Genomic DNA, 22,790 nt, shown 5'->3' with positions numbered 1-22,790 from the left:
TAAGACGGTAACTGTGAAGAAACCATGGATAATAGGAGAAATACTTCAGTTGATCGATGAAAAAAGAAAGTATAAAAATGTTCAAGGAAATTCAGAAATGCAGAAGTACAGGTCAATGAGAAATGAAATAAATAGGAAGTGCAGGGAAGCTAAGGCGAAATGGCTTTAGGAAAAACGTGAAGAAACGTAAAAACAAATTATCGTTGGGAGGACTGACTGAGACTTTAGAAGAGTCAAAACAACCTTCGAAGATATTACAAAGCAGTTGTGTTGCCATTAAGAGTGCAATGGGAATTCCGTTGAATGCAGAGGAGAGGGCGGATAGGTGGAAAGAGTACGTTTAAGGTCTCTGTGAGAGGGAAAATTTGTCTGATGATGTGATAGAAGAAGAAACAGGAGTCGATGTAAAAGAGATATCGATTCCACTTTTAGAATCTGAATTTAAAAGAGCTTTGAAAGATCGGATAAGGCAGAAGGGATAGATGAAATGAAATGTCGTGTGACTAGGGCCTCCCGTCGGGTAGACCGTTCGCTGGGTAAGTCTTTCGATTTGACGCCACTTAGGCGACTTGCGCGTCGATGGGGATGGTGATGATTAGGACAACACATCACCCAGTTCCTGAGTGGAGAAAATCTCCGACCCAGCCGGGAATCGAACCTTGGCCTTTAGGACTAACATTCTGTCGCACTGACCACTCAGCTACCGGGGCGGACAAGGGATAGATAACATTCGATCAGAATTCCTAAAATAATGGGGGGTAGTGTTGGTAAGTGGAACGTATGAGTCTGGCGATATATCACATTTTAGGAAAACATCATCCACACAATTCCGAAGATTGCAAGAGTCGACAAGTGCGAGAATTGTCACACAATCAGCAGGACATCACATGCAACCAAGTTGCTGACAAGAATAATAAATAGAAGAATAGCAAAGAAAACCGAAGATGTGCTATATGACTATCAGTTTGGCTTTAGGAAACGTAAAGGCACCAGAGAGGCAATTGTGACGTTGTGGCTGATAATAAAAGTAAGACTAAATAAAAATGAAGAGAAGTTCATAGGATCTGTCGACCTTGAAAAAGTGTTCGACGATGTCAAGTGGTACAAGATGATCGGAATTCTGAGAAAAATAGGGGTAAGCTATAGGAAAGAGGGATAATATACAATAAGTACAAGAACCAAGAGAGAATAATTAGAGTGGATGATCAAGAACTTAGTGCTCGAATCAGAAAGCGTGTAAGACAGGGATGTAGATTTTCGCACCTACTGTTCAATCTATACATCGAAGAAGCAATGACAGAAATAAAAGAAAGCTTCAAGAGAGGAATTAAAATTCAGAGTGAAATGACGTCAGTGAGTAAGTCGAAGAAATACGAAAGTAACGAGAAGTAGCAGAAACGGTGGTTACGAAGTAGATGAAATTAATGCATTCTGATACCTAAGCAATAAAATAACCCGTGACCGACGGAGCAAGGAGGACACAAAAAGCGGACTAGCACTGGCAAAAATGGCATTCCTGGCCAAAAAGAGTCTACTAGTATCAAACATAGGCCTTAATTTCAGGGAGAAATTTCTGAGAATGTACGTTTGGAGCACAGCATTATATGACAGTGAAACATAGACTGTGGGAAAATAGTATAAGAAGAGAATCGGAGCATTTGAGATGTGGTGTTACAGAAGAATGCTGAAAATTAAGTAAAAAAAGGAATGAGGAGGTTCTCTGGAGAATCGGAGACGAAAGAAAAATATGGGAAAGACTGTCATGAAGAAGAGACAAATTGATTTGACATTTGTTAAGACATTATGGTATAACTTGCATGGTACTAGAGGGAGCTATAGAGAGTAAAAACTGTGGAGGAAGACAGAGATTGCGATAGATCCAGCAAATAATTAAGGACGTAGGTTGAGAGTTTTGCTCTGAGATGAAGAGGTTGGCACAGGAGAGGAACTCGTGGCGGGCCACATCAAACCAGTCAGAAGACTGATGACTACATTATTGGAAGTTTCGAGACTGGTTTTATTCCAAAGGTGAAGTTTCCTATCAGATGTCACCAAGGCCACAAAATAAAAGGACTTTGTATAAGTCTTATGTATTTTACGTGTGGCTACTGTGCACTGTTCACACTGCTATTCTCTTATTGGATGACGAGAGGCAGTACTATGGAATAACGTCTCTATAAATTATGTCCAAATAATGTGAACAGTCGACGAAACGGATTGGTCGTGTGGAAAAAAAAATAAAAAATAAAAAATTTTCTACACAATTTTCTACACAAGTGATCTGAAGATGGCGATTTAATTTCGCTGAAACTAGTTATCATTGTGTATTTTGATGCGCTCTGAACGAATAAACTTCAGTAATAAGAGATTCTGAGATCGCCTCCAATACAGCTGACATACAGATGGCATATTATCACAGTGCTACAGTGATCTGTATACGGATTCCTACACACATACCCTTTTTTCCAGTACTCACCCTCCAAATCTAAGTTTGTTCATACCATTCAGACTTTCACGTCAGAGACAGAAAATGCCTCGTATCATGACTAATGACCATAGACCAAAAATTACAAAAATCTACGTTATCCGTTCGTCGTATTTAGTATTGATTTTTATGTGTTTCTCCCAATTAAATTCGCTTCGTACTCCTAAATATTTGAAAAGTTTTAAGAGTTCCAGAAATTTACTACTTTTCGTTTAATCGAACTCTTTCTTTCGCTTCTTACTCCTTACTACTTGAAAAGTGTTAAAAGTTCCAGAAATTTACCACTTATTGCTTAATCGAATTATTTCGAGATTCACAACAATGAATTTTGTCAATGTATCTTCTAGCATTAGGATATATGTCTGATTCAGCAACCCTACGATGCCGATGTTGCGTCTCTTGAGAATTTGGTCAGGAGTTGCTGTTATTTCTAACGCATTTTTTTGTTCTGCATGACATTTTTTTTTTCTATTTTGGCAGCTCTCTTACCTTCAGATATATTCTGCAACATCTCGTATTTCTTTACACATTGCTTTGTGCACTTACTGACTGGCGCCACCTAGAGTGAGTCACTTATCTCTGGTTCCGCGAATCTATCTTCAGAACTGACAGAGTGTTCACTGTCTTCTTATTTGGCCTGTATGTCCCTTACACTCAACAATGCATTAGCAACTTCGTAACTTTTCTATTTTTGTACACAGTATCATAATCGAATTGTTCAAGCTCCAGTAAGGACAACATATCCGCCATGCTTGCTATCCATGTGCTATCTCCTGAAAGCTCATGATCTGAAATACTTTACAGAACAGACTACACCTAACAATTCCAATTCTATCATCCTGAAACTTTGCTCCACATTATTAAGTGTTCTGGGAGTATAAGAATATGGTAGGTCATTTCCTACATTGCCTTGGCTCTGCACATCTCCTAGTCCATCCACGCAAGCATCAGTGGTTATAATGAACTGTTTTGTGAAATCTGATTACTGCAATGCGGGTGGTTTTGTTATCTTCTCTTTTAACTTCTGAAATGGATGGTTGTTACATGGTTCCACTTTTCTCCTTTCTTTAGTAGTTCATGTAGTAATCTAGCTCTCTTGCTGAAACCATTTATGAACAACCGGTAATATCCAATTAACCCAAGAAACGACTTTAATTGTTTTGTGGGTAATCTTCACAACATTAACTTTCTCTGTGTCTGGTATTAAGCCATCTCTAGACAACACATACCCCAAGTAAGTTATTCCATTGTGCAAGAACTCGCATTTATCAATTTGTAATTTCAAATTAAGGAGCCTCAGTTTTTCAAATGATTCTCTCAACATGGCATTATGCTCCTCTAGCGAATGCCCAAAAACGACAACTTCATGTAAGTAAATGAATCATTTACCACATTTCAAACTCATCCTTAATAGTCTGGGCATACGTTTTTTCTCTTACTGCCTGTAAGCTGTACTGAAAACCGTTTTTTGTCGGTCCTTCTCATCTAGTAACACGTGGTAGTATCACTTCACTACATATTATATCTAGAAATACTTTGCTTTCCCTAAACTGTGTAGAATTTCATTTATTTATGAACGAGGGAAAACTGTTGACGTAGCATTCATTTAAGCATTGTTAAATAGGTACATTTATGATAACCACTAAGGTCCAATTTGGTCAGAATAATTTGGAAGTTCCAATTATCAAATAGAGCTGTTAGTTTATAGATTAGGATCTCGCTTATCTACCTTCCCCTGAGGTAAGTACAGACGGTAAATCTCGCATGACGGATTTCCTACAGCATTACAGAACTATCTGAAGTGTACTCATCTCCCTTAACGCCCTTTAGTAGCAGCGTAACTGTTGCTACTTCTTCTTTGTCTGAGTGGAAACTCCCTCTCTGAATGTCTTTGCTCAGCGTTCCCAATCGTAGGAGACTGCTGGATGATGACTCCACGTGAATGGAAGCTAGCAATCATGTATTTACAACAAGCCCGATAAAATTGTGTCACTGGAAACTGACTCATCATTTAAGATATCAAGTGTCTTCAGTGGCTGCGTCTCCTGGCCGCAGACATCTAACTCCAGGCATGAAACTATACTCGGTGGGACCCGCAGAAACAGCATTTTCATTTCTGCTATTTGTTCACGCATATTGGTAAGCGCTTCGGTTTCTTCACTCGGTTTCTTCCACATTAACAGCGGCGGCTGTTGTCACAGATTACAACGTAGAATCTTACTGATACTATGTATGATTCCAGTCCTCACGGACATCTTCAATCTCTCTGTTGTTAGTTGTAAATATGCTACTGAATGGAAGCAAACCTTAATTCAGCCAATATCCAAGAGCCTACTTTCTGCTCCTTGAACAGAAGTGGGAGGGGGGGGGGGGGGGGGCTAGCTGGAACACTTTTCAGACTTTCGTCTCCAGCCAGCTCTGTAACTGAAGTTTAGTATATTTTCTTATTTTGTTTTTAAGTGACACCATTCCGTTTTTGTATGCTGAAATCTTTTTCGGATTTGCAAAATACCCCAGAAATGAAAGGTTTCTCCAAATGTGAAAGATGTTCCAAGGCATAAGATGGTCACATACCAAGGAACAACTCTTCTACTGAAATTTAAAAGTGCTGCAGTCGAGAAAAGCCTATCAATACTGCGTTTAATAGTCTATAGGTTACATTACGCTGAAGAGCCAAAGAAACTGATACCGCTATCTAATAACGTGCAGGGCCCCTGCGAGCAGCCAGAAATGCTACAACACGACGTGGCATGGACTCGACTAATGTTTTAAATAGTGCTGGAGGGAATTGACTCCGTGAATCCTGCAGGGCTGTCCATAAATCCGTAAGAGTGCAAGGGGGTGGAGATCTCTTCTCAACAGCACGTTGCAAGGCATCCCAGATATGCTCAATAATGTTAATGTCTGTGGAGTTTGCTGGCCACTTCTAAGAGTGTTCCTGGAGTCACTCTGTAACTATTCAGGACGTGTGGGGTGTCGCATTCTCCTGCTGGACTGGCACAAGTCCGTCGGAATGCACAATGGACATGAATGGATTCAGGTGATCATACAGGATGCTTACATACGTGTCACCTGTCAGAGTCGTATCTAGACGCATGAGGGGTCCCGTATCACTCCAACTGCACACACCTCACACCATTACAGAGCCTCATAAAAAAAGGTTCAAATGGCGCTGTGCACTATGGGACTTAACATCTGAGGTCATCAGTCCCTAGAACTTAGAAATACTTAAACCTAACTAACCTAAGGACATCAGACACATCCATGCATGAGTCAGGATTCGAACCTGCGACCGTAGCGGTCGCGCGGTTCCAGACTGAAGCGCCTAGAACCGCTCGGCCACACCGGACGACACAGAGCCTCCGCCAGCTTGAACAGTCCCCTGCTGACATGCAGGTTCCATGGAGTCACGAGGTTGTCTCCATACCCGTAGATGTTCATCCGTTCGATACAATTTGAAACGAGATTCGTCCAACCAGGCAACATGTTTCCAGTCATCAACAGTCCAATGTCGATGTTGACGGGCCCAGGCGAGGCGTAAAGCGTTGTGACGTACAGGGATCAATGGCACACGAGTGTGCCTACGGATCCGAAAGCCCATATCGATGATGTTTCGTTGAATGGTTCGCACGCTGAGACTTGCTGTTGGCCCAGCAATTTGCGGAAGGGTTGCACTTCTGTTCACGTTGAACGTGTCTTTTCACTCGTCGTTGCTCCCGTTATGCAGAATATTTTTCCGACAGAGCGATGTCGGAGATTTGATGTTTTACCGGATTCCTGATATTCACGGTACACTCGTGAAATGGTCGTACGGGAAAATTCCGACTTCATTGCTACCTCGGAGATGCTGTGTCCCAATGCTCGCGCGCCGACTATAACACCACGTTCAAATTCATTTAAATCTTGATAACCTGCCACTACAGCAGCAGTAACCGATCTAACAACTGCGTCAGACACTTGTTGTCATATAGGTGTAGCCGACCGCAGCGTCGAATTCTGTCTGTTTAGCCGGCCCGAGTGGCCGTGCGGTTCTGGGCGCTACAGTCTGGAGCCGAGCGACCGCAACGGTCGCAGGTTCGAATCCTGCCTCGGGCATGGATGTGTGTGATGTCCTTAGGTTAGTTAGGTTTAATTAGTTCTAAGTTCTAGGCGACTGATGACCTTAGAAGTTAAGTCGCATAGTGCTCAGAGCCATTTGAACCATCTGTCTGTTTACATATCTCTGTATTTGAATAAGCATGCCTATAGCAGTTCCTTTAGCGCTTCAGTGTATTACTCTACAATATACCAGTTATCAGTAAGTGAAAGCAAATTAATTAGGAATATTATCAGAAACCAGCTATAAGGTAAAGACATTTTAAAATAAAAGGTATTGAAAAGTGATATACATTTTCATTTTCAAGACAGATAAATTTGTTAAACCATTAAAGAAACTCAGTTCATTTTCTAATATCATATATTCTCTGACGGAAGATCCATTCCGTTTCAATGTACAAGATAGTGCATCACGGAGGAAATACGGCTTAACGATCCATGTAATGGAAAATCCAAGGCAGAATAATGGGAATATTATGAAAAGGACATATTGCTACTCACCACATAGCGGAGATTCTGAGTCACAGACAGGCACAGCAAAAATCTAATAAACACGCTAGCTTTCGGCCAGAAGGCCTTCTCCCGAAATAGACAACATACACAAACACATTCAAGCAAACGCAGCTCGCACTGCACGTTCAAATGTTCAAATGTGTGTGAAATCTTATGGGACTTAACTGCTAAGGTCATCAGTCCCTAAGCTTACACATTACTTAACCTAAATTGTCCTAAGGACAAACACGCACACCCATGCCTGAGGGAGGATTCGAACCTCCGCCGGGACCAGCCGCACAGTCGATGACTGCAGCGCCTTAGACCGCTCTCGCACTGAATGATCACCGTCTATGACCAGACCACACCGACCTCGTCAGCCAGAGATGATTATGCAGTGCGAGCTACGTTTGCTGAATGTGTTTGTGTATGTTGTCTATTTCAGAGGAAGGCCTTCTGGCCGAAAGCTAGCGTGTTTATTAGTCTTTTTGCTGTGCCTATTTGCAACTCAGCATCTCCGCTACGTGGTTGGTAGCAATCAACACTTTTCATACTAGTGTCAAGCGCTATACAGGGTGTAAATTATAAGTTGACAAACCAGAATGACTCGAAAAATAAACTTCACACGAACAAATGTGTAGAATTCAAAGTTGATTATTTTCGAGGGGGACATCTGCTGGTGCTAAAATTAGCCCGCCACCCCAGCCTCCTAGGGGTGGTGCGGGAGGCAACTTTAAAATTTCAAATGTGAACCCCCATTTTTTATTGCAGAATCAGATTCTACATAAAAACTACGTACCTTTGTCTTAAACATTTGTTTAGATTCTTGATAGTTGGCGCTGTAACTCTTGCAAATCCATGTTCTCATTTTTGCGTGGAAAATGGTTACGGATAAATAAAAAGTAGGAAGTTTGGTTAGTTAGTTAGCTAGTCAGATGATTCGTTTGATAATTAAAATTTGTGTGTCCTCATGACCACGAAACAAACAAAACCTATGCGAATCTGCGGAAAAAATTAATACAGTATTTGGCTCAACATTTGTAAAACTCTTAATCCTCTCTCTCAAACCCCACCCTATGGGGAGAGAGGTAAAGTTCTCGTTGTAGCGAATCAAAATTTTCGAAGTAAATAAGTATTTTTTATTTATCCCTAACGATTTTCGACGCAAAAATGAAAACATGAATTTTCTTGAATTGCAGCGCCAAGTACCAAGAATCAAAACAAATTTTTAAGACAAAATGTACGTAGTTTTTTATGTAGAATCTAATTCTGCAATAAAAAATGGGGGTTCCCATTTTAAATCTTAAAGTTGCCTCCCGCCCCATCCCCAGGGGGCTGGGGTGGCGGGTTAATTTTAGCACCAGTAGATTATCCCCTCGAAAATAATCAACTTTGGATGCAACATATTTTTCGTGCGAAGCTTATTTTTCGAGTTATTCTGGTTTGTCAACTTAAAATTTACAACCTGTATAGCTAGTTTTAAAACTATATGGAATATTACTCACCATAAAATTGTGCAACTGAAGAGTTAACAGTACCTTCCAAGCAGCTTTAATATTTCATGCAGCACTCAAATGTGTGAAACTAAAAATAGTTACAAATGCTGCACACAACGCAACCTCATACCTCACAACAAAAACAGTACAAAATGCCAGAAACAGCTTATAGCAATCTCTAGTGTCCATTCCTTCATGCGATTCTAAAACCGGTCACTAGATTGAAACATCGACCAGATAATTTAATGTGTTCTTCGGTACGCTATCATCAAGGTTCAGCGCTCTTTCCACACTAAGAGCTATCCGGTTTCAGTGTGTTTGCACTATACATACGATTTCTTGAATTTAGTGCAGTACAAATTAACCATGACGTTCCGCTAGAAGTACACTACTGGCCATTAAAATTGCTACACCAAGAAAAAATGCAGATGATAAACGGGTACTCATTGGCCAAATATATCATACTAGAACTGACATGTGATTACATTTTCACGCAGTTTGGGTGCATAGATCCTGATAAATCAGTACCCAGAACAACCACCTCTGGCCTTAATAACGGCCTTGATGCGCCTGGGCATTGAGTCAGAGCTTGGATACGTGTACAGGTACAGCTGCCCATGCAGCTTCAACACGATACCACAGTTCATCAAGAGTAGTGACTGGCGTATTGTGATAAGCCAGTTGCTCGGCCACCATTTACCAGACCTGGAGACTGTGCAGTCGAACATTTTCTGTACCCAAAAAGGCCCGTACAAGACCTGCAACATGCGGTCGTGCATTGTTGTTGTTGTGGTCTTCAGTCCTGAGACTGCTTTGATGCAGTTCTCCATGCTACTCTATCCTGTGCAAGCTTCTTCATCTCCCAATACCTACTGCAGCCTACATCCTTCTGAATCTGCTTAGTGTATTCATCTCTTGGTCTCCCTCTACGATTTTTACTCTCCACGCTGCCCTCCAGTACTAAATTGGTGATCCCTTGATGCCTCAGAACACGTCCTACCAACCGATCCCTTCTACTAGTCAAGTTGTGCCACAAACTCCTCTTCTCCCCAATTCTATTCAGTACCTCCTCATTAGTTATGTGATCTACCCATCTAATCTTCAGCATTCTTCTGTAGCACCTCATTTCGAAAGCTTCTATTTTCTTCTTGTCTAAACTATTTATCGTCCATGTTTCACTTCCATACATGGCCACACTCCATACAAATACTTTCAGAAACGACTTCCTGACGCTTAAATCAATACTCGATGTCAACAAATTTCTCTTCTTCAGAAACGTTTTCTTTGCCATTGCCAGTCTACATTTTATATCCTCTCTACTTCGACAATCATCAGTTATTTTGCTCCCCAAATAGCAAAACTCCTTTAATACTTTAAGTGTCTCATTTCCTAATCTAATTCCCTCAGCATCACCCAACTTAATTCGACTACGTTCCATTACCCTCGTTTTGCTTTTGTTGATGTTCATCTTATACCCTCCTTTCAAGGTACTGTCCATTCCGTTCAACTGCTCTTCCAAGTCCTTTGCTGTCTCTGACAGAATTACAATGTCATCGGCGAACCTCAAAGTTTTTATTTCTTCTCCATGGATTTTAATGCCTACTCCGAACTTTTCTTTTGTTTCCTTTACTGCTTGCCCAATATACAGATTGAATAGCATCGGGGAGAGGCTACAACCCTGTCTCACTCCCTTCCCAACCACTGCTTCCCTTTCATGTCCCTCGACTCTCATAACTGCCATCTGCTTTCTGTACATCTGCTTTCGTGCATTATCCTGCTGAAATGTAGGGTTTCACAGGGATCGAATGAAGGGTAGAGCCACGGGTCGTACCACATCTGAAATGTAACGTCCACTGTTCAAAGTGCCGTCAATGCGAGGTGACCGAGACGTGTAACCAATGGCACTCCATACCATCACGCCGGGTGATATGCCAGTATGGCGATGACGAATACACGCTTCCAATGTGCGTTCACAGTGATGTCGCAAAACACAGATGCGACCATCGTGATGCTGTAAACAGAACCTGGATTCATCCGAAAAACGACGTTTTGCCATTCGTGCACCCAGGTTCGTGGTTGAGTATACCATCGCAGGCGCTCCTGTCTGTGATGCAGCGTCAAGGGTAACCGCAGCCATTGTCTCCGAGCTGATAGTCCATGCTGCTGCAAACGTCGTCGAACTGTTCGTGGAGATGGTTGTTGTCTTGCAAACGTCCCCATCTAGTGACTCAGGGATCGAGACGTGGCTGCACGATCCGTTACAGCCATGCGGATAAGATGCCTGTCATCTCGACTGGTAGTGATACGAGGCCGTTGGGACCCAGCACGGCGTTCCGTATTACCCTCCTGAGCCCACCGATTCCATATTCTGCTAACAGTCATTGGATCTCGACCAACGCGAGCAGCAATGTCGCGATACGATAAACCGCAATCACTATAGGCCACAATCCGACCTTTATCAAAGTCGGAAACGTGATGGTACGCATTTCTCCTCGTTACACGAGGCATGACAACAACGTTTCACCAGGCATCGCCGGTCAACTGCTGTTTGTGTATGAGAAATCGGTTGGAAACTTTCCTCATGTCAGCACGTTGTAGGTGGCGCCACCGGCGCCAACCTTGTGTGAATGCTCTGAAAAGTTAAGCACTTGCATATCACTGCATCTTCTTCCCGTCGGTAAAATTTCGCGTCTGTAGCACATCATCTTCGTGGTGTAGCAATTTTAATGGCCAGTAGTGTAATTAGTCACAGACTAATTAACCAAGCCCAACGAAGCAGAAGAGCTACACATGTAGGTAGGCGAAAACACAGCAGAACGATTTCTTGTTGACAGGTACGATGGGCGTTACTGTGGAAGATGACGTTTGTCCAAAGAAAGAGGAAGGTGGGCAGAAGGAGAACGAAGGCGGCGCTCAGGCGGAACAGCTAGACATCCCACAGCCCGGAGTTCTGAAGCTGGAGAAGATGCGCATCGTGACTCCAGACTACGTCCGTGAGATCACCGTGCCCAGGGCCAAGAGCTCTCCCGAGGCGCCGCTGATGCATGCTGGCGACTTCCAGAGGCTGCGGGCCCAGGCCAAGGTATGTCTGCCATCTGCACAGACAGGAATACATGTATTGTTTCGTTATTTAGGAATGACACAAGGTTTTCGTAGGACAAAAGACACTGGTTTATTATAAGTCTACAGAATAACGCTTAACAGCGATAATAAATTTCCTTTGCTGCAAAGAAAGCAAGACAATTCGTGTCTGGTAAAACACAGATAGGTAAATTTCGGAGAAATTATTAAATAAAACTGTTCACAGCGCAAAACTTTATCATGTATACGGTTGTAGGTGCTGACGCTCGAGGAGAGGAAGGCGCTGTTGGACGAGAAGGAACGGATGAAGGAGAAACTGCTGAGCGAGAGCCAGGCCAGGAAGGACCAGATGAAGGAGTGGGAGCAGCAGCGCCAGCAGGACCGCAGGCTCAACGATGTGAGTCTGCTGAGTTTGTAAGAGCACTCGACATGTCGATTAAGAACAACAAAAAGCATAGTTCATGTATATGTGTATGTATACGTATGCAAATTTAGAGCTTGGTTTCACAAACCTGGAATAGGCACTAGGCAGTGGTCTAGTAGAAGCCATCCCGATGCTGGCCTGAAATAATTTAGGGAAACCACGAAAAACCGAAATCAGGATAGTCCGATGCAGATTGATGTCTCCACCCTCCCAAATACAAATCCAGTCTGTTTGAAACAGCGCAACTTCAGACGGCTTATCCCTTGCACGAGGGTAAACCCAAAAGTAAGGTCTCCTATTTTTTTATAAGTACATAGTCCTGTTTATTTCTACAATGGTTTACATCAGTTTACAGCGTGAACATTTAGCTGCTCTTCAAAATAATCACCATTTCTGTCGATGCATTTTTTGTAGACGCTGTGGCAGTTTTTGTATGCCCATGTCATACCAGCTCGCCGCCATGCTGTTCAGAAGGTTATGAAACTCTTCTTTCACCTCATCGTCGGAGCTGAATCGATTTCCGACCAAATGTTCTTTTAACCTAGGGAACAGGTGATAGTCAATGGGCGCCAAGTCAGGACTATAGGGTGGATGGGTGATTATGTTCCACTGAAATTGTAGCAGGAGAGCAACGGTTTGCCGAGCGATGTGTGGGCGAGCGTTGTCATGGAGAATGTGATCGCCCTTGCTCAACATTCCTCTCCTCCGGTTCCGAATTGCCCGCTTGATTTTTGTCAGAATCTCACAGTACCTGTCAGCGTTAACTGTGGTCCCAGTGGGCACAAAGTCGACCAAAAATACCTTTTTCTGTTCCCAAAATACGGTTGTCATGACTTTACCGGCAGACTGTGTTTGTTTGAATTTCCGCGGCTTTGGCGAAGAAGGATGCCGTCACTGGCGTAATTGTTGCTTGGTCTCAGGTGGAAAGTGGTGTGCCCAGGTTTCGTCACCCGTGACAATTGAGTCCAGAAAGTTGTCCTGTTCGGCTGCAAGGCGGTGCAGAATGCGCGGGAAGCATCAACTCGTTGCCGCATGTGGTCCTCAGTCAGCATGCATGGCACCCATATTGCGCGCACCTTCCGGTAGTTCAATATTTCCGTTAAAATTCTGTGAGCGGTGCTTCGGGAAACCTCAGAAACCAACGTGCAGAGATCATCCAGGGAGATCCGCCGATCTTCACGCATGCTTTGCTCAACTTTCAACACTGTCTCTTCAGAAATTGACGGTCTCCCGCTCCTTTGTTCGTCGTGAATTTCGGTCCGACCAGCTGCAAACTCTCTACACCACTTAAGAACATTTTTGACATCCATGCAAGACTCACCATACACTTCCGTCAGTTGCCGATGGATTTCAATCGGCGCAGTGCCCTATGCGTTCAAAAACCGAATAACTGCGCGCAATTTGCACTTGGCGGTAACATCCAACAGGAGATCCATTCTCAACGGCTGTCAAGCCAAGACTGAGCGCCTCAGAGCGGCGTGCGCGTGTTTGTACACAGCGCGTGAACCACTCTTCATAACAGTGTGACCAACTGCCACACAAACAGAGTTCTGTACGTATAAAAAAATGAGAGACCTTACTTTTAGGATTACCCTCGTATATAAAACTGTATTACCAAGAATTTATTTACTAATGTAGACAGCTAATACTACAATGTTCTCAATACCGATCACCGCACACAGTCTACATAAACACATTATTTCATAATATAATTCTACATCAGCTGACATCAGGGTCACGGTGAAGATGCTTGAATTTCATTTTGTGTACCGGAAATTCCCATTTGCTCGCCTAAGTAAATGAGTCAGCATACCTCCAAAGGAGTGAGATATTTGGCTCAGAAAGAGGATAAGATGTTAGTACTATACGGAGCTTTAGTGTCAAGTTTCCAAGAGAAGAAAAAAGATTATTATAATACCTTCCTCTATAATAGTATAGTGTGAAAGCGTGTTATGAAATGATGGAGAAGTTTTAATATTATAACTTTCTTGTGCTACATTTTTTAACCAAACACTTATTCTGTTTAACCTAACTAATCCTTCATTGTACAAAATGTATTACTTAAGAGGGACATTTAACAGCCTCTTTAAATAAATCTGTTTCAGTAACCTCTTTTATCTCCTTAAACAATTTACTCCACGATTTTGTTCCTTCATAAAAAAGGCTCTCTTGTTCTTTGTGTTAATTGTTTTTTGGTAAATGTAATTTCAGACTAGATTTTGTTCCATTATCAAACCGTTTGTGAAGTAATTATTTTCAATGTGTACAACTGGCAAATGTTCTCACACAGTGTATTCAAAATCCTTATTGCTTTGAACAGATCTATACAATGAGGCTGACTGCTATTTTTAATTATTATTCTTATTGACCTTTCCTGTGGTTTGGAAAGTCTCTACACTTTTTTTGCGTTTGTTCCCTAGGAAAGAATTCTACAGCTAAGAAATGAGTGTACATATGAATAGTATGTAACTAAAAGACACTGACTGTAACACACTGATGACGGGACTCTGAGGATTAAGAGTATTCGCATAGTTAGAATGATACTAGTAGCTTGTTTAATTAACTATTCTGGTATTCACATTTGTGCAACTATTGATGACTCCATAGACATACAGCCTACGACAAATAAGTCTGATGATTGAAGTCACAGAACCGTAGCTGTCATCGCAGTTTCATATAGTATCTCTGTAATCGGGTCCAAGAACGCACACATTGCTTCCAGCCGATAATAGTTTCATCTTTTATTTAGGGTCGATCGACACTGTTGGGGGGATGTATGAATGCTTCCATGCGAGTTTTTATTTTTCCACGATTGTAAGGTAAATTTTGAACCTATATCTCATAATTCCTCCGTATAAACTGTCACCACATAGCCAAATTAAATGATGACTAACTAGCATAACTTAGGTAACCTTTGTGACTGCAAAGAACTTATTGGAAACAATGAAAAGACATTTCTCTGTTCCTAAGACGAAGGTGGTTCTTGATGATGCTAGTAGGGATTGGATGAATGCTCTCCGTGTGGAAGGTAAGAACACAAGTGATCAGCTTGATGTAACATATTCGTACGAGGGGGATAAACGTGGGACTTATATGGTCTCAGATGGTCACGCGAACTAGGGTTTTACGCGCGTTAACACTAGTTCTCTGTGTGCTATACGACACATGACAGGAGTTGTTGTCGTCGTTGTCGTTGTTGTTGTTGTTGTTCTTGGGGTCTTCAGTCTGAAGACTGGTTTGATGCAGTTCTCCACACTAGTCTATCCTGTTCAAGCATCCTCATCCCGCATGCTACTGCAATCTTCTTTCATTTACACGTACTAACTGTAGTCAAGCCTTGGACTCCCTCTACAATTTTTACCACCCGCGCTTCCCTGCATTACGAATTTGATGATTCCCTGGTGCCTCAGTAAGTTTTCTATCAACTCACCCCTCGTATTAGTCAAGTTGTGCCATAAATATATTCTTTCCCAATTTGGTTAAGTAGCTTCTCATTAGTTACACGCTCTACGCATTTAATTTTCAGCATCCTTCCGAAACTTCACATTTCAAAAGCTTTTATTCTTTTCTTATCTGAAATGTTTTACGTCCACGTTTCATTTCTTTCAAGGCTACACTCCGGACAAATACCTTCAGGAAGGATGTGTTATTTAAATTTTTATTTGATACTAGGAAATTTCTTTCCTTCAGATGCTTCTTTCATTGTTACCACTCTGTATTTTGCGTCTTCTCTACTTGGGACATCGTCAGTTATTTTTCTACAATTTAGTGTCTCTTTTTCTACTCTAATTCCCTCAGCATTGCCTGATTAATTCAACTACATTCCATTACTCTTCTTTTACTTTTTTATGTTTACCTTATATTTCAAGGCACTATTCATTCCGATCACCTGTCCTTCCAAGTGATGTGCCGTCTCTGATAGGATTACAATGTCATCAGCAAGTCTTAAAGTTTTTTCTTCATTCTGAACATCGACTTTCTTTTCAAATTTCTTTTTGTTCTCTCCTTAGCTCGCTCAATGTACAGACAAAATAACATGGAGGATTAGCTATAACCCAGTCTCACTCATTTCTCAAATACAGCTTCCCTTTCACGTCCACCGACACTTATGATTCAGATCCAACTTCCCTTTCATGTCCTTCGACACTTATGACTGCAGTCTCAAGTTATAGATAACCTTTCGCACCCTGTATTTTATCCTTCTTACTTTCAAGGTTTCAAAGATCGTATCGAGTCAACATTGTCAGCAACTTTTCCTAAACCTACAAATGCTATAAAGCTTCTCTCATGCTAGTCATAACTCTGAAATGAATCGCGTAGCTCTTTCCTGAATATGTTCAGTATCTGCAGTCATCTATAAACAGATTTCCAAACATATAAGCAGCACACAAGAATGTGCCGATGATAAGCTTGCAAGGTGCTTCTTTCGTCAACGAAAGTTATACCTCTCTAGGAGTTCTCTCAACAATTAGTAATCTGGCATTTCACATTGTCGCTTCACATTTTATTGTGCCAATGGGGTACGCTGAAGCACTTAAGCTATGTTTCTATCTCTGATGCTGTACACAAGGAAAATAAGTTCCTGTGAAAGAATCAGAAAGGATTCATGAAAAAAAAAAGACTGTTGTGTGTATTTTCATACACAATATCTCTCAAGCAGGAGATGCAAGTTACAGGTAGATTTTCGTCTACCTAATTTCCGAAAGGCATCCTGGGTTGTACTACATCGTCGACTGCGTAGCAATATACGATCACACGGAATGTCTTCGAAAATATGTGACAGGATCGTCGAATTTTAGAACACAGTAGGGGTGACGGGTGCACGTTTACACACGGGGCACGTTTACGGAGAGCACTTTTCTCGGGAATCATCCTTGATAGAGCGCCACCGGCTTTAAAATATTAGTATTGCATCTTCAGAGGGCCCTCACAGACTTCACGGGACCAGTTGAGTGGAAGTCTTAGCACGAAGAAGGTGGGTAAATTTTGTTACCTAGATGTCGAAGCTCGTTGGGTGCATACCTTTTAGAGTTGAGAACAGATAAATATGTGTTGGTTTACAGTGATTATTCTACTTTATAAGGCATATTTTTGGTATAACCTGAAAGCCTGAAAATTATTACTGTAGTGTAGAAACTAGTTCAGACGTGGCGATGGGGCACATTTACGCATTTCTGTTGGGGCGCTTTACGCACTATTTTGTATTGACATCTTAATTGATACCCCAGTCAAGGAAGATTTAAAACAACAGCGGTTGGAAACGCAGTCTAAAAATATTAAGGCACATTAGAATAAATTGCTAAAAAACTGTTTGGACTTAACGAATATCAAGCAGAAAGAATTAATTCAACGTGAGCAAGGACTAATAAGGTCAAGAAACTGCTAAAAGCAAGACCAAGGAAAATGTGGAAAAGCCTGCTTGTGGTGTCGTCATTAGTGTGGCAGGTTTTCACATGGTAGCTCTCTATGTTCTCCTGTCTTCTGTTATCCTCTTTATGTAGTGTAATCTCTTCTTTCCTTTGTGTCGTCTATCATCTTGTATCTTCTCCTTCCTCTCTATCCCTTGTCATAAACTAGTTCTTCTAAAGCGTCTGTTAAAAGGAATCCCATCTCAAAGAATGTCCGATCCAGTTCTTCTTCCTTTCTCTTACAACTAATAGTAAACTTGTGAAGAGGAGCCGGCCGGAGTGGCCGTGCGGTTCTCGGCGCTTACAGTCTGGAGCCGAGCGACCGCTACAGCCGCAGGTTTGAATCCTGCCTCGGGCATGGATATGTGTGATGTCCTTAGGTTAGTTAGGTTTAATTAGTTTTAAGTTCTATGCGACTGATGACCTCAGAAGTTAAGTCGCATAGTGCTCAGAGCCATTTGAACCATTTTTGTGAAGAGGATGGAAATGGCCTTGTATTTACCGCTTGAAACGATACGACCAAATCAACAGGAAACCAAGAATGGGTCCTTGCTTTAGATGTAAAAGTTGGGCTCACGACGATTGTGCCACAGTAAACACTTTATTTTTTATGTGGATAAATTTTAACTCAGACAGTGATGATTAATAGGCCTTTAATTACCATTCGAACTTCTATGTAGGCCATAGTATGCTAACTTCAGGGGTAGTGATTGTATGTGGTGTTATTTCAATGATTACGAAGCCTAGTCATATTTACAAAGAACTTGACAGAGTGAGACCACATATCGATATGACGTCACGCCCCATCTGGCCTCAGATGGCCTGGTTCGGTTAGAAAGGTGTTGCATCCTCCCCTGAGACGAACTGCCCTGCAACTGTTGTAACTAGTTCTTGATGTCCTGGTTACTGGCAAGGGGGCACAGATCCGGGGATTTTGGTAGTCATGGTAGAATCTCAGCATCATGCAGACAGTTCATAGAAACATGGGTCACATGAAAAACCCCACCACGATATTATCGCATGAGAGGTACCACATGAGACCGCGGGAAACTATGTTGTGCCGACAGAGTTCCCTCAGTCATTACCAGTAGTGTCCTGAAGTCATACACGATGACTTCCAGCACCAACATACCATGAGCAACAACACCGTGCCTCTCCCAAAAGATCGTAAGAATGGGACTTCTTCCCAGATCGCTGCCATACTGACCGACGTGGTCATCTGGGTAGAGCAGAACTGCAGTTCATCGCTGTGCACAATGCGCCGACATTCATCAACTGTGAATGCTTCCCGGTCGCGGAACCACTCCAAACACAATTGGGCGAAGTGGGGCGGTGGTTAGCACACTGGACTCGCATTCGGGAGGACGACGGTTCAAACCAATATCCGACCATCCTGATTTAGGTTTTTTGTGATTTCCCTAGGTCGCTTCAGCAAATTCCAGGATGGTTCCTTTGAATGGGCACGGCTGACCTCCTTCTCCATCCTTCCCTAATCCGATGGGACCGATGACCTCGCTGTTTGGTCCCCTCCCCTAAATCAACCATCCAACTCCAAACACAGCAGTTTGTATTGTAGTGTAAACGACAGCCCATGTTTGAGACAGTAATTCCCGAGTCAGTCTACTGCTAATCTCCGATCAATAGTGCAGGATGACAAAGAACGTTACAGGGAGTCTGTTACTTGTTCCCGGGGACAGGTGCAGATGTGAAGCGATTACGATTTGCTTGGCGCACAATACAATATTCCTCCCTAGTCGTGGTCACACGTGTTCGAACGGAAGCCCGTTGACGAGTGAGTCTGTCCTCGGGTTCCTATGCAGTCCAACAGTGAACCCCTGTCACATACGAATGCCCCACAAATCTCGATATTGTGCGACTCGAACAACTGACCAAAGGGAGATCCACAATGAGGCCAGTTTCAAACTGTGCCAGGTGCTAATAACGCTGTCTCATACGAGTATGTGGCATCTCTGTGCCGTCCGCAGTGATCACTCAACATCTGATGCTGTTCACGACTCTTATGTACCTTACCTGAACTCGTAACAGCACTAAAAATGAACAACATTAACGGACTTCAGTGGGCGTTCTAACCGCCACAGAGAATTGCAGCGCTAATCATTTACATAGCCGCTGATGGTATGTATGTGTATGAAGTTACACTGACATCCGACCTTGTCTGGGAATTTCACTTTTTATTCCAGGCTGTGAATGATGGATAAATTGTGCGGCCACCTCATATATCTGACATACTGATCATAAGAAAAAGATAAGAGATATTAATGCACGTAAACTGGTATACAAACAGAAATTTTTCCCTTGGTACGATGTGTCCTTCGAAATGCACCGTATAGTAATTTGGAGACTAAATATGAGAATTCTTTCTTTGTCTTTCTTTTGCTACATCCTTTATCCCGCATCATGTGCAGGGTCGGCATGGTTATGAACGGAATTGGCATGGTTAATTTTAAGGGGTGGCCAGATGCCCTTCTTGCCGCCACCCCCTAGCCCCCGGGATGGAAGTAGTGTACCCCAGCTGTCTGCGTCTAGTGTAAATCGTGAAATTGTGGGAATGTCTTTCAAATGTCTGCGAGTCGTGTAACTGAGGCCGGACGTAGGGAGCAGCCCGGTATTCACCTAGGAGGATGTGGAAAACCGCCTAAAAACCACATCCAGGCTGGCCGGCACACCGGCCATCGTCGTTAATCTGCCGGCGGAGCGATCCGGGGCGGGCGCGCCTACTCGAGTCCAGGAAGCAGCGCGTTAGCGCTCTCGGCTACCCTGGCGAGTAAATCTGGGAATGTAATACAGGAAATATTCTTCATCTTATGCATACGAAAACTAGACAAGATGGAGATGACGTAGAATCTTTGCAGAGGCGAGTTCCTCTCGATGACACGGTGCCTCTCCGTATTCCAGCTGGAGAGAGATGCTCGCAAGAGAGCGACTACGCTGCTGAAACACGCGTTCGAGCTGCGCCAGGAGAGCGAGACCGAGGTCCAGAAGGCCAACCGGCTCATCCTGAGCACCCGCTGCCACGCGCTCCGCGACGCACAGGTGCAGAGCAACATCATCCGCAGGTGAGTAACAGTCCTCGCCATGCCCACTACCACACACAGCTGTCCAACTCCGCCAGGAAGTACACTATCCGATCAAAAGTATTCAGGCACAAATTAGTGGACTTTAAGGGGAGGTTTACTATCTTTCTCCCGAAAAAAGCATGTTCTTTGAGATTTTTTTTTCTCGGATGTGTTATAGTTACCAACGTCAAATTTGGTCAAACTGTTTATTGATATTTCCTCTACAAACTGGAATTTTTTCGACCGGAAATGTCGGAGAGCAAAGGCGGAAGTGCCGTCGGAACGAAACAAAATTTCGATGTAGACCTCCACGCGCGGTATGTCACAGGTCAGCCGGCTCGTCTAAAATCAAAATTGAGTTGGCGTTGCCGAAGTATATAAGATTCTTTAGGAATTGTACCTCGCTTAAGTTATTTGTATCATAGGAAACAAAATGGTGGCCATTTGAAACAAAATAGGGTTTTTTCATCGATTTTTCGACTTCGTCGGCCAAGTAAAAATATTTATAGTTGATGGATCGGAATAAAAGTGGTACAACTCCTAGACAATTTAGTTAGCTTCACCGGAAACAGAGAATTATGCCAATCGGTTCAGTAGATTTGAAGTTACCATTCAGCGCGATAAAAAAAAGTCATTTCGAGAAAAACGCGTTTGAAGTTTTGACTGTATATAAATGCAATATTATGCAACTTACGGTCAATCTGCTATTCCGGGTCCATAAATTAGTCCTTCCTCTTCCTCATAGAGGGCGTTCTGTTCGATCTGGGCCATCCTGCGCGGCTCCAGAGCCGCTCGTAGCCGCGCGGGATTAGCCGAGCGGTCTCGGGCGCTGCAGTCTTGGACCGTGCGGCTGGTCCCGGCGGAGGTTCGAGTTCTCCCTCGGGCATGGTTGTGTGTGTTTGTCCGTAGGATAATTTAGGTTACGTAATGTGTAAGCTTAGGGACTGATGAACTTAGCAGTTAAATCCCATAAGATTTCACACACATTTGAACATTTAAGCCGCTCCTACGGCCGGTAACAAGCGGTTTTCGGCCGCTTGAATCCGGTGGTCGTTCGAATGTTTGGCGAACTGCGTCGAATGGAGCCCCAGGGCGACGTCCATCGTTGTCATGGTCTTCAGAACTGCTGAATACCCTTCGTTGAAGCTGCTCACTACCAGGAAAGTCGCAGTCTCCACAGTCCTCGCACCAGAATGCAAATGCTTGGAGGCTAACTTCCAAACACACGCGTTCAAACTTTCATTTGAATTTTGTGTGTTTCCTCCCAAGCACTGGTACAATAACTCGTCCTCCGAAAGGGCTTCGTAGATCGGATGCATTACTTTTTGAACTTCTTTGGAGAGCGGCTGGTCGTGGTGATATTCGTCCAGATGTCCGGTAGCCTCTGCAATGCGCCACTTGTACCAACTAGTTTCCCCTGTCGGACAATTTTGGTGTTGTGGGTGGTCATCCGTCGAACACTTGTGGAAATACGTTGCCCAAATTGCCTTCTTCATCTGTTCCACCGAATTGGAATTCCATCAGATTGCCAAGCCGTAGTACGTCGTAAGCTCCTTGATCATTTGATCACTTGATCCTTGGGCAAGCACATAGAATAATTTTTCGCGGCTACAAAGTCGAAATTCCCGAAAAAAACTGGTGCGTGGAAAAGGCCGATTTCAAGCAGGTGCATTTTTTTGGTCAACCGCGAATAACAAACATTTCCGTTCCGTATTCTGAAAAACCGTTTCAGGGGTGGATTCTGAACACTTTTATGGATCCAAAAATGCAATTTAAAAAATCGATTTTTTTGTACCAAAAGATAGTAAACCTCCCCTTAATATCGGGTGAGACACCCTTTGCCTTAGTGACGGCTTGGGTTCTCGTGGGGACGCATTCAGTAACGTGTCTGAGTATCTGTGGAGGAATGGCAGCATGTTCTTCCTCAAGATCCGAAACCAGAGAAGTAGTGCTGTTGGATGCTACGGTCTCGAGCGAATCGACGTACTTACTCAGCAACCGGTGGACCGGTGTATCATTGGATTCACGTCGGGACTCTGGGCAGGCCAGTCGATATCGGGAATGTTGTTGTCGTCCACAAACCTTTGCCTCGCATATGCTGCTTTACGACAGAGTACACAGTCATTCTGATACAGTCATCGTTTCCGATCTTTTCCTCTTTTGTATGCAACACAAAATACTGGAATCGTGTTCATATCCTTCCACATTCAATGTTTTCACATCGCGATAATG

The 22,790-nt window shown here is 43.0% G+C and overlaps 1 protein-coding gene across 1 annotated transcript in view; it reads left to right on the top strand.

Annotated features, from left to right (window-relative positions):
• The first annotated feature begins 11,407 nt into the window (after positions 1 to 11,407).
• Positions 11,408 to 22,790, top strand: part of LOC126416920 (cilia- and flagella-associated protein 45-like) — a 155,313-nt gene continuing 143,930 nt past the window's right edge. The window contains exons 1-3 of the mRNA XM_050084802.1: positions 11,408 to 11,650; positions 11,906 to 12,046; positions 20,398 to 20,558. Coding sequence (XP_049940759.1) covers positions 11,408 to 11,650; positions 11,906 to 12,046; positions 20,398 to 20,558 — 545 coding nt within the window. The remainder of the gene's footprint in view (positions 11,651 to 11,905; positions 12,047 to 20,397; positions 20,559 to 22,790) is intronic.

This window comes from Schistocerca serialis, chromosome 8 (genome assembly GCF_023864345.2).
Source record: "Schistocerca serialis cubense isolate TAMUIC-IGC-003099 chromosome 8, iqSchSeri2.2, whole genome shotgun sequence".
In the NCBI taxonomy this organism is placed as follows: Eukaryota; Metazoa; Arthropoda; class Insecta; order Orthoptera; family Acrididae; genus Schistocerca; species Schistocerca serialis.
The sequence above is the reverse complement of the archived record's forward strand: the minus strand, read 5'-3'. Positions and strand labels throughout refer to the sequence as shown.